The sequence below is a fragment of the Canis lupus genome, chromosome 9 (genome assembly GCF_048164855.1).
Source record: "Canis lupus baileyi chromosome 9, mCanLup2.hap1, whole genome shotgun sequence".
NCBI lineage: Eukaryota > Metazoa > Chordata > Mammalia > Carnivora > Canidae > Canis > Canis lupus.
The window spans coordinates 15818795-15831481 of NC_132846.1; the positions used below are offsets into that span (position 1 = coordinate 15818795).

The 12687-nt window shown below is 34.8% G+C and overlaps 1 protein-coding gene across 13 annotated transcripts in view; it reads right to left on the bottom strand.

Moving 5' to 3' along the window:
- The window catches only part of RALGAPA1 (Ral GTPase activating protein catalytic subunit alpha 1), a 242244-nt gene that overhangs the window by 117713 nt on the left and 111844 nt on the right, over window positions 1-12687 (bottom strand). For all 13 annotated transcript variants that reach the window (XM_072838277.1, XM_072838278.1, XM_072838267.1 and 10 more), the window contains 6 exons: window positions 11784-11960; window positions 5710-5862; window positions 4822-5015; window positions 4476-4574; window positions 3820-3975; window positions 1898-2026 (listed from right to left, as the gene is read on the bottom strand). In XM_072838277.1, coding sequence (XP_072694378.1) covers window positions 1898-2026; window positions 3820-3975; window positions 4476-4574; window positions 4822-5015; window positions 5710-5862; window positions 11784-11960 — 908 coding nt within the window. The remainder of the gene's footprint in view (window positions 1-1897; window positions 2027-3819; window positions 3976-4475; window positions 4575-4821; window positions 5016-5709; window positions 5863-11783; window positions 11961-12687) is intronic.

Below are 12687 nucleotides of genomic sequence, written 5' to 3' on the forward strand. Positions count from 1 at the left end.
AATTTTTCAAGGGCCTATTCAAATATCTTTTCCATGAAATATTCCTGATATCCCTACACAAGGTCTTTTGTCTGAATTATCAACTGAATTTATTAAACTCTTATATTGCACATACACAAGGTGTCCAAATAATATTCAAACCATGTTACAAATGTTAATTTAATCCTTATAAAATTACCCTATGAGGACAATTTATAGATGAAGAAACTGAGAAACACAGAAATTTAGTAATTTGCATAAAGTCTCACGTCTACTAAGTGGCAGAGGTGGGATTTGAACCCGGTTAGCCCAGCTCTAGACTCCATGATTTTTTAAGATTTTATTTATTTATTTTGAGAGAGAGAGAGAGAGCACGTGCACGTGTGCACAAGCAGGAGGAGGAACAGAGGGAGAGGAACAGGGGATGGGGTCTGACCTGGGGCTCAATCCCAGGACTCTGAGATCATGACCTGAGCTGAAGTCACATGCTTAACCCACTGAGCGACCCAGGTGCCCCTAGATTCCATGCTTTTTAACCACTATATTAAGTGCCTCCTATTGATACTTATTTATGCCCTACATTCTATGGTTGTTAGCAATTAAAAAACACCTATATGAGCATGGTGCTGCCCTAGGTCCTGGAGGTACCAAGATGAGTAAGACATGATCACTGTTCTTATGAAACTGGAGAAACAGAGTTAATAACTAGCTATAAATACAAGTTCTTCCCTTATCTGATCATTTCTTCTAGGTGACTGCATCTAGTTTCATGGCCTTCAATAACATGTAATGTATAAGCTAATGTCTCCCAGCTTTCCACTTCAGTCCTGACATCTCCTTTGAGCTCCCAATACAATGGCTCTCCTGATATCTTCTCACGGATCTCTAATAAGCAGCTTACTATGCTCTGAATAGAACTCTTTCTCATTCACTGTTGGTCTTTTGCACAGCTTATGAGTGAAATAATGTATTTTAAACTGCTTTCTAAGTTATAAAGTAATGGTCAAGTATGGCTGATTTTTCTCTCCCAAATATTCTTAGTTTATTCTAGTAGACTTCCAATTGATTGCTATTTCTCATTTATATTTGCCTGAGTGATCTTTCTCAAATAGAAATTTGATGTCACTCCTTATATAAAATCCCTCAATGCTTACTCATTCTCTCCTTGGAATGAAATCTAACCTTTTTAGTACTATAAACCAGCTACTGTCTTCCTATTCAGTTTACCTCTGCTACTTAAATGTGTGCATCTTCCAACTATAATGAGTTACTTGGCATTGTCTCATAGCCCCATAAATGTTAAGAAAAATCCTCACATGCTGTTTTAGAGTTTACTTCTAGAGCATATTTCTGGATTATCTCACCACTGGGCCTTCTCTTTTGCTATGGCCCATTGACCTTTCTTTAGTTTCTTCCCTCCCTCTACTTGTTTCCTTAGATATCTTCAATTTTAAATTTTGTTTTGTAATCAGACTTAATCCATTTTTATAGTTCATATGTCAATTTATCAACTAATTGTAGTACTTTCTTATACTTCAAAACTTAATTTTTAAAAAAGCTATTTCTTTTTTTTTAAAAGATTTATTTATTTATTCATGAGAAACACACATACACACACACACACACACACACACACACAGAGGCAGAGACACAGGTAGAGGGGGAGAAGCAGGCTCCATGCAAGGAGCCCGACGTGGGACTCGATCCCCAATCTCCAGGATCACACCCTGGGCTGCAGGCGGCGCTAAACCGCTGCGCCACCGGGGCTGCCCTAAAAAAAGCTATTTCAATTAAACTGTAAATTTTCCTGAACATTGGCTTGTTAAATTTATTAACAAGGGCTCCTCCTTTGTTACTTTGTTGAGTCCTGTTTAACTATAGTCTGTTATATTATGAAGAGCAGAAAATAAAAACTTACATTGAGAAAAGCTGAAGAAGCCACTCTACCAGCTGCTACAATAAAATCCATAATAAGCATTGTGGCACCAGGCAAACCAAGTGAAAAAAACTGAGGTGAGCAGTGCTTGATGATTGTATTGACAATATCCTTAGATGTAGGAAAAGAAGAGAAAGAGTATCATAAATTAATCTTGAGCATTAGCTAATCAATATCCTTACAAATAGGTAACATGGAACAGTATAACAGGCAATAACTGCCTAATTGGCAAGACCAATTTTAATTCTTCTAAATATCCATGTTTAGTATCATACTCTGTCAAAGGAAGGTAAACTTAAAACACATGTTTAACTGACGTCAATAAAGCATTTTTTTTTCCACATTAGAAAGCAAGTTGGAAGGCTCTCTGCTTCAGAGGGTTGAAAATATAAGTTCCATGTGTCATAAAACTGAACTGCAGTGTGGTTCCTTCTCTCATTTACTTGCTTCCATGTGAGATCGCTGATTTCTAAAGCTATATGACCAACCATGTGGCTGGAGAGATTCCCTTTACTGGATAAACTGAAGTCCTTTGATGACAAATATCTAGCCTCAGAAATATAAACCTAGGCATTTTTGAGGGAGTATTCTTAATTTGGTTATTCATTCACTTTGCCTCTGGAATTCAACATGAGGATGCAGTGTTTTGCTGTTTTACTCAATCTGATTTATCTTAAATGAAAGGTCTCTTTGTCCAGTAATTAAGGGTATCATTTTTTTTAAAATTTTTATTTATTTATGATAGTCACACAGAGAGAGAGAGAGGCAGAGACATAGGCAGAGGGAGAAGCAGGCTCCATGCACCGGGAGCCTGACGTGGGATTTGATCCCGGGTCTCCAGGATCGCGCCCTGGGCCAAAGGCAGGCGCTAAACCGCTGCGCCATCCAGGGATCCCGGGTATCATTTTGTTTGAGAAATGTTTATAATGTAGGACATTTTTTTTTTTAATTTTTTAATTTATTTATGATAGTCACACAGAGAGAGAGAGAGAGAGAGAGAGAGAGAGAGAGAGGCAGAGACACAGGCAGAGGGAGAAGCAGGCCCCATGCACCAGGAGCCCGATGTGGGATTCGATCCCGGGTCTCCAGGATCGCGCCCTGGGCCAAAGGCAGGCGCCAAACCGCTGCGCCACCCAGGGATCCCAACGTAGGACATTGTAAAGTAACTATTTCAAATTAAATGCAAGAAGTATTTTCATTTTTCAGGAAGAGAGTATAATTACCTCTTTAAACATTAGTTTAATGTTCTTTAAATGAACTGCAAGTGAAATTTAACATTATGATTAAAATGTTTTATTACATTTGACTTACATATGACTTACAATCTCACATGGATATTTTTTTTAGTTTTTTGGCCAGGATCAAGAACCCCTAAAGTAGTGTTCTAGAGTCATATTTATGACTGTTGAATATAATGACTGTATTGATACAAATGCAAAGTCAATAGAATTGTCACTATGCTAATACAAACTATGGAAATAAGAGAATATGATGTGCTCTTAGTTTGGAAAAAATCTGACTGTTGCACGACTAGAGGAGCAAATCCATATGCCTCAAGTGTCAATACTTAACAATTACAAAACATGCAAGGAATAAGTATATTACTACATTAAAGGAATGCAGTCAGTCTAAGCAAAAGATGGTTTAATATCTTCAGAAAGCTAACTAGTTGTTATAACATTAGAGAAAAGATACATTTAATAAACAAGTTGACCCCCTAACTATAATAGCTTTTCAACCAGGGTTCCAGAACAAATGAAGTTATATAAAATGGAAGAAACTTGTAAATAAATGACTACATAAAAGATTATTTTAATTTTAGACCTTAAAAGTTAAGAGTTAAAAAATCAGGAATCAAAGATAAACTTATAAAGCAATTGGTTAGAGAGTATATATTTATTTACCTGATCAATATGAAGTAATCCACAATGCATTATATTGTAGAAATGTGTTAGAAAATCTCTATTTGGAGAAACATCTTGTCTTCTTTTCATTGTATTACAAATAAGTTTGTAAGCATGTAATTTACCTTGTTTATATTTATCAGTCAACATGGTTGCCTACAATTTAAAAGTGTTCATTTTAATACTCAAAAACAAATACTGTAAAATTGAATACAGCAAGTAATATTTTTGTTTTCATTTATTTCTATGTTGGCCCAACTTCTTAATGAATCAATTATTAGGATTCCTGAAACTACTGTTAACATTAAAACAAAACAACATGAGTATGGATAACCACATATTGTTTTGTTTAGGAAAACACACCAAACATATTCAATAATACTTAAAAGAAATCTTAAATTTGAGATTAACACTTCACTTAAATATAAAACACAATTTTCTACATTCACTTTTGTTTTATTAAATAAGTAAAAATGATGCATCTGTACAATTTTGGTACACCCATTCTCTTTATATGACCCTCAATGACTAGTTAAAAACTAAAGTGTTCTAGAAGACTATACAAAAGCTAAAGAATCTATCAAATGTTTAACACCAATTACATATGTATTTACTAAATGAACCTTTTAAATTCATGTTTTATATATTAAGCTTACCTTGAAAAGCCAAGGTGTAAGAATTCTCAGTGGAGGAATCAAAACTGGAGGTGAAGGGGAGGTCAGGTTATCAGTTGAAATGCCGAGGTTATCTCTAATCTGTAATTTTCAAATAAAATGCAACAAACCTATAAAGTGTTCTTCCAATTTGTTTTACCTTTAACTTGAGTTCAAGTCCAATTCCTATCACTAATTATATATTTAAACATGGTTAAGTGACTTCACTTTGCTAGGTACCAGTTTATAGTAAGGAGGGTGATGGGTGGCAATGAGATCTAAGGCTTCTACTTCTTAACACTTTTCTTTCTCCTCATATGTATGTATGGTTTTTTGTTTGTTTTTTTACCTTAGCTAGATTTTGCCAAAGTTCACAGAGGTAATCAAAAACTTGAGCATGTATTTCAGGATCCATAATAGCGTTGACATCTCCCAAAATACCTAGCATTCTTCGCCACATTACAGTAGCAACATCAGCATGCCATCCTGTGAGTGTACCCCCTGCCATCACACTACAACATTCAGATGGAAATTCACTGATTTCTATAGAAAAAAAATACATGAGTGTCAGTAATTCTTCTAAAGAAAAGATCACAAAAACACAAAGGAGTCAAAATAACAATCTTAAATATCTACAAAAGTGAATTTTAAAAATATCAACATACATTAGTGCTATTTTTTCCTGATAAGATCAAAACCTCACCAGTTCATAATTCTTTATTACACCAATATTTACTTATTCAATACCACCTGTACCAGGATTTACCTAAGGAGAAAATGATGTAGATACCAGAGAGAGAAATTTGTGCTTGATATAAAGATCATATTTGTAAGTATATACTCTCTCTTTCATCAAATGGCTACTTCAGGTTGTATCATCAATTAACAGAAAATCTCAGGCTGAAGGCAGTTCCTACAGGAAGTCTTCACGAGCCTGTTTGTGCTTAAAGTCTATAATAACTGATTGTATTATAAAAAAGATACTCAATTGTCTTTCACAAAAATAAAAAAATAAGAGTCTGGTATAAGCCCACTGAAATAAAAGAAAACAAAAAATACTGCAGTTTTAACCTTCATTGTTAACATCTCCCAATTCATAATATTTTAATAAATCAACTGATTTGTCACTAACTTATCCCTCTCAAAAATAAAATTTTAAATAACTTAAATAGTAAGATCTCCTAACACTAATGCCCTGAAAGAAAAAAATGGCAAATATCTAATTTCCAAATATTGCCTAGGTCATCTGGAGTCTGAAGAACAGAATGGTGGAGCTTCTCATCAAGCTGCAGATCTTTCTGTTCCATATGATCTATATTCAGTGTGGAAGGAGAAGGTGTCTGTGACCTGGATCCCAAAGCTGAATGGACTGGAGAAGCACTTTCTGAACCTATAAAGACAATTTCATAAAAATTACCATAAAGAGAATATTCAATATCCTCTAAAATGTAATGCTTAAAACTCTATTAAAAATAAATAAATAAAACTCTATTAAACAACTGAAAAGCATCAAACAATAAAACAGGTTATAAATTGGCCAAAGTAGTAAATAAAATCGTAATATGGTATAAGATTTTGTAGTTAGGAGTATCATTTGATTTCTTCCATGGGATTCATATGGAATCAGAACTGGACATACCAATACCAGTTGACAGAAGTCATCAGTGAGAGAATGCTACTCCCATTCCTGGTCCAGCTACAGAAACTCTAGGACCCACTGCTACTCTATTTCACTTACTTCAGACTTGGGGCAATTTAAGAGAAGAGGAACTTGTTCACTGCGGCCCTATATGCTACTATCATTGCTAGCCTGGTGTACTGTGGTGGTTGCATCTTCAGTCCCCACCCCCCACATTCCTTCTCAGTCCATTCTTCATAAGGCAGCAAAAAAAAACAAAAACAAAAACAAAAAAAAACAAAAAAACTAATCCGATAGTACTCCCTCATTTAAAATCTTTTATGGATTTTATGGCTCTTTACTGGCCACAGCACAAGTCCAAACTTCTTAGTGTGTGGTTTTTCAGTCTTTCTGCAACTTTCTTAACCACTCCATAATTCCCCTAGTACTTTTAAGTTCTAGCCATAGAAAGTAAACTGCTGGTATTTATCTGAACGTAGCATACCTCTGGCCTTTTTCCCTATGTTTTTCTCTGCATGGAGCCCTAATCCTGGTCTTATAGATCTGGTTAACTTATTTTTCAGGTCTCATCTTCGACACCTCTTCCAGAGAAGCCTACCCAGTGCTGATGTTTCCAGGTTGAATAAGTATTCAGGGTGAATAAGTAGTCTCTGCTATTTGCACTCATACCTCCCCATTATACTACTTATATTGCACTGACCTGAAACCTTTTAGTTTTGGAGATAGTTTTAAATATCTTCACTAGTGCATATATTTTGTGAGAACAGGGATTGTAGTCGTGTTACATACTGAAGTATTATCGCCAGTGCCTAGTACAATGTCTGGCACATAGCAGGAATTTTTGATAATTTAATTTACGTATAGCATAAACTAATACTACAGTGAACCACCATTTGTGGTGGTTGTATGGGAGTGCTACTAGGACTAACTAAGCCAGTAAAATATTATGTCTTTTCAACAGAAAATCAATAAAGAAGGATGAGCCCTAAATGATACATTAGACCAGATGGACTTAATTGATATGCACAATACAATCCATCCAAAGCAGAATACATATTCTTCTCAAGTACACATGAAACATCCTCCAAGAAAGATCAAATATAAGTCACACAACAAGTCTCAAAAAATTCAACAAGACTAAAAAAAAGGGGGGGGGGGGAGGATGCCTGGGTGACTCAGTGGTTGAGCATCTATCTGCCTTTGGATCAGGTCATGATCATGGGATGCTGGGATGGAGTCTTATATCAGGCTCTGCACAGGGAGCCTGCTTCTTCCTCGGCCTATGTCTCTCTCTCTCTCTGCATCTCTCGTGAATAAATAGATAAAATTTAGATGCAAGACTTGATCCCAGGACTCTGGGATCATGCCCTGAGCTGAAGGCAGATGCTCAACCACTGAGCCACCCAGGTGTCCCTGAATATTTTTGAAAAGAAGACATACAGATGGTCAACAGAAATGAAATGAAATGAAAAGATGCTCAATATCACTAAACATTAACGAAATGTAAATCAAAACCACAATAAGATATCACCTTACACCTGTCAAAATGACTATAATCAGAAAGACCAAAAAATAACAAGTACTGGCAAGGAAGTGGAGAGAAAGAAACCTTTGTGCACTGTTGGTGGGAATGTAACTTGGTGCAGCCACTCTGGAAAACTGTACAGAGGTTCCTCAAAAAATTAAAAGTAGAGCTACCATATGGTCTAGCAATTCTACTGCTGGGTATCTATCTAAAGAAAACAAAACACTAATTCAAATAGTTCTCTGCATGGGCAGCCCTGGTGGCTCAGCAGTTTAGTGGCGCCTTTGGCCCGGGGTGTGATCCTGAGGACCCGGGATCAGGTCCCACATCGGGCTCCCTGCATGGAGCCTGCTTCTCCCTCTGCCTGTGTCTCTGCCTCTCTCTCTGTGTCTCTCATGAATAAATAAATAAAATCTTAGAAAAAAATAGTTCTCTGCAGCATTATTTACAATAGCCAAGGTATGGAAGCAACCTAAGTGTCCATCAACGGATGAATGGATAAAGAAGGTATGGTTTTTATATACAACGGAATACTACTCAGTCACAAAAAGAATGAAATCTTGCCAATTGAAACAACATGGCTGGACCTTGAAGGTATTACGTTAAGTGAAGTAAGTTAGAGAAAGAGGCAAATACCATATGATTTCATTTATATTTGGAATCTAAAAACCGAAACAAAATAAAACCTAGACTCACAGACACAAAGAATGACTGGTGTTTGCCATGCCAAAGGGGAGAGCAGTATGGAATGGGAGGAGAATTAAGAAGTAAAAACTAGGATCACCTGGGTGCCTCAGTCAGTTAAATATCTACCTTTGGCTCAGGTCATGATCTCAGGGTCCTGGGATCAGGTCCTGAGTCAGGCTCCCAGATCAGCAGGGAGTCTCTGCCTTTCTCCCTCTGCCCCTCCCCACTGCTTGCGTTGTCTCTCTCTCTCTCTCTCTCCATGAATAAAATCTTTAAAAAAAAAAAAAAAAGGTAAAAGCTTCTAGTTAAAAAATAAGTAAGTAGTCATGGGGATGTAATGTACAGAATGAGGAAAATCGTAACACTGTATTAACTTTTGTCAAATCATTATGTTGTACATCTGAAACTAATCCTATGTTAAAAGATAGCTTCAGAAACTTAAGAATTCCATTCTTTAGCATAAACACAAACTGCTGAGGTCATAATGAAAATAATCTCAATACTTATCAAAAACTTTAAGTATATGACCAAAAAATCATCAGTTTTAGTCAAATGCTTTGTAAAACAAATCTATTTCTCTTATCTCCATGTATTATCTTCATCCATAAAAATCTGATTCATTTTTCAGAATTAAAACTTTAAGTGATTTTTATTAAGATCTGGTATTCTAGAATCATTACTGTCTTTAATTTTATTAATAACCATCTAGAACAGCTGACTTACAGGCTTTCTCTTCTTAAAGAATATATTTTTAAAATCAAAGTATTGCTATGGTGATATTCATGTGCAGAGACTATCCATTAAATTTTTGCTCTCATTTCCTATATTAAATTTCTGTTATAGTTTCTGACAATATTACAGGAAAATGAAAGATTTCAGAACTATTAACATCCCTTTGATAGAACACAGCTATTCTTAAAAAAGTTAACAATGTAAGAATATATGCAAATATACTTTGAGAAAATAATCAAGGTGTGTTGAATAGTTTGCATATTGATTATATAGAGTTGTACGCTTTGCTGAATTTTGTCTTTTAAATAGAAATCAATCCATGAACTGCTTTAGTTTTTTAGATAAACACCCCTACACCAATACAAATGACAGTGATCAAGATTACAATTCCTTATAAAATTTCCTAGTAGAGTTTAGAAATAGTTACTATGTGTGGTAAACATAGGTTACATATACATTAAAAATTCTTAGAAGTTCAATCACTTAATAAAAATCATAGAGGCAAAAGCCCTAAAACAAATTCTCTCTGAATATTAAGTTTTATTTTTAGAATTTTTGTCTAGAATTCCATTTTTGACGACTAAAGAGAAATAAAAAGTGATCATACTTCTTTTACCTATTACTGTCTTTTGAAAACATCATAGTCTAATTAATAATCTGAGGGCTTTAAGGAAACTAGAAGAAACCCATGTAGTTTACTAGAAATAATGTTTACAAACTCTTCATTCCTTCAGAATAGTTGGTACCCAGATTAAGACAAAGACACATATTGGTGGGATTTTTTGGACTCACAGCCTGGAAGGGTTACGCAGTAGATCCCTAAACCAGTTAGAAAACTTCTCAGCCTTTTTATTATTTCTACTTTGAAATTCCACCCTTTTCAAGGTTCATTAAATTCTCTACACTGTTCAAAAATTTAGAGTTTTGATAGTATTAAAATTTGTGTTACAGTAGAAAACAAACCCCTTTTAAGTCAATCATTTTAAGTATACTATTACATTAATTTGGCAATTTGTACGTAGTCCAGTAATCAATAACACAATCAAAATAGAGAACTGTCCATCAACATTAAAAGCTTTCTTGTGCCCAATTGCAGTTGATCCTCCACTGGCTCCTGGCCCCAAGTAAGCACTGATCTGCTTTACCACTACAGTTTTGTATTCTCTAGAATTTCCTTTACATGGAATAATAAAGTATGGTATGTAGTCTTTTGTATTTGACTTCTTTCATCTAGTATGTTTTTGAGAATCAGCTATGGTTTTACATATACTAAAATATATATTTTGTTGAGTACATTCCAATAAATAAATATTCAACGAAAGACTCCATTACAATTTGATTATTCATCACTAGTTGGTAGACACACCTGGGTTGTTCTCAATTTTTAGCTACGTGAACAATACTGTCATGAACTTTCACATACAGCTGCTTGAGATAAATAAATACCTAGTGATGGTCAAGAGGTAAATGCATGTTTACTTCTAAAAGATACTGCCATATTTTGGCACAGTGACCTTGCCATTCTGTATTCCCATTACTGATATTATGATATTTCCAACTGTTCCACATTCTTCAATACTTGGTATTGTCAGTATTTTTACCTTGAGTTAAATATGTGTGTAGCGGTATCTCATGGTTATCAACATTCTCTGATAATTAGTAATGCTGAGTATATTCTCATCTACATTTATTTTAAGAACAGCTACAATAAAAGGTATTTATTATGAAATAAGATTTTCTCTAGTATTTCTGTTTGAGTAATTTAAATTCTGTAATAACAGAACTGTGATCTCACCCAATTGGCTCCTGTCCACTGAGCCCCTATTTTGCAAGGGGTTAGGCTATAGTTCTTACTTATCCTCTAAGAGAAGAGAGGTGGAAAAGAAGAGGTAGAATGTGAAAACAAAGGATGGGTTCCTGCCCATCAAAGATTCCACTGGTCAAATTTCATCTGTTTGATTTGGCTGAGGAAATGTGCCTAATTCAGACATGCAGAAATCATGTCCAGTCTTACAAGTTTCTGCAAACACAGGATGCAAACTACTAATCTCTAAATGGGAATGGATAATCACCCATCAAAGAGAATCAAGTTACAGTGAAAACCAAAGTGAATTTTGGATCACACTGTGGAACCACTAAACTATGGGTTACTAGCTGCTCAGGATCCCTCTGGTCACTGCACTAACTTTGCAATAATGTGACCCTCCATTTCATGACTGAATTTCTTGGATCCTACCCATCATATATTTGACCACATTAAAAACCTGCTGAAAAGCATAACTTACTGTATAAATATAAAATATTAGTATATTGATATATAGGTCTTCTATTAGGCAGTATTCTCTACAGTTTCTATAATACTTTGCCAAAAAAATCTATAAAAATCTGGGCTAACTCTGAAAGACAATGAAAAGAAGGAAGTACTTCTCAACTATGTTTTATCGATTTAAAAACTGCTGCAGGAAATGCAGTGATGCAAAAATATTTAAAATTTTATATACAATATTAATTCACCTAGCCCCTTGAAACTTAGCATGTAGACTCCAGGTCAAGAAACTCTTATATCAATGTATTTTTTTTCCTCCATTGTTACATAAAGATGAATGAAAAAAACAATGCTTAAACTGTAGTAAGAAATACTTAAAATCTATCAAATAAAATCTTAAACAGATTCTTTGGTGGCTTAAAAAATGCACTTAAGGAAGATATTCCCCTTTAGTAACTTTACCAGTAACCGTTGCAACTTCAGCAGAGAAAGCTTGTTGATTAAGACTGCTTGTTTCAGAATCTATCTGAAGTGTAGTTAGACTAGCCACTTCTTGCTCTTCAGCACTCTGATGATGGCCAGAACCTGAATCCACATCAGCAGAAGGTATAATCCCAGTATCAGCTCCAAAGCCAAAATCTAAAGGAAGAAGAAATGCTAGGACATAGAAGTCTCAAATACAAAACAAAAATATTTACAAAAGAAACACAGCTACTTCAGCAAAATGATTAAACATTAACATTCCTCTTAAATCTATTCTATTTACATACCACTCAGGTAAATGCAAATAATGTTAACAGTAGGAAGTTTATAATGAGAAACAAATTTTTAAAGGTTCTCACAGTTTATTACTAACAACAATAAGGACAAAAAACAGACACATATGATGTATCATCAATATTCTTATCCAGGTTTTCTCAGAGCTGGTAGTATGCTTTTGAAGAACTTTATAATCTGGTATGGTAAAAGACATTTTTGTCTTAAATCATATATTCCATTCTGAGATCAGGGTAGTATACAATCCATGAAAACAGAAAACATGTTTCTCTAATGCATCTCTTAGCTCTTCACTAACTTAGTTCCCAAGGTTTTCATGTTCTTTTGTTTAAATTTTGGTAGTCTTCACTGCATGCGGAATACATAATTATAGCAGAAAAGCTATGTGGTAATGATACAGCACCAAATAATATCAATGCTGTCTTTTAACATGAAGTGATTATTCAAGAGAGGCTCTGGGTAATGGAACACTGAATAAAACTGTACTGAACATACTACTGAAGCACTGAACTTATTAACAGTGGTTCCCAAATATAAGTGCATGAAGTAGTACCAACTCATAACCATGACTGTCCTTTATTCTAATGTC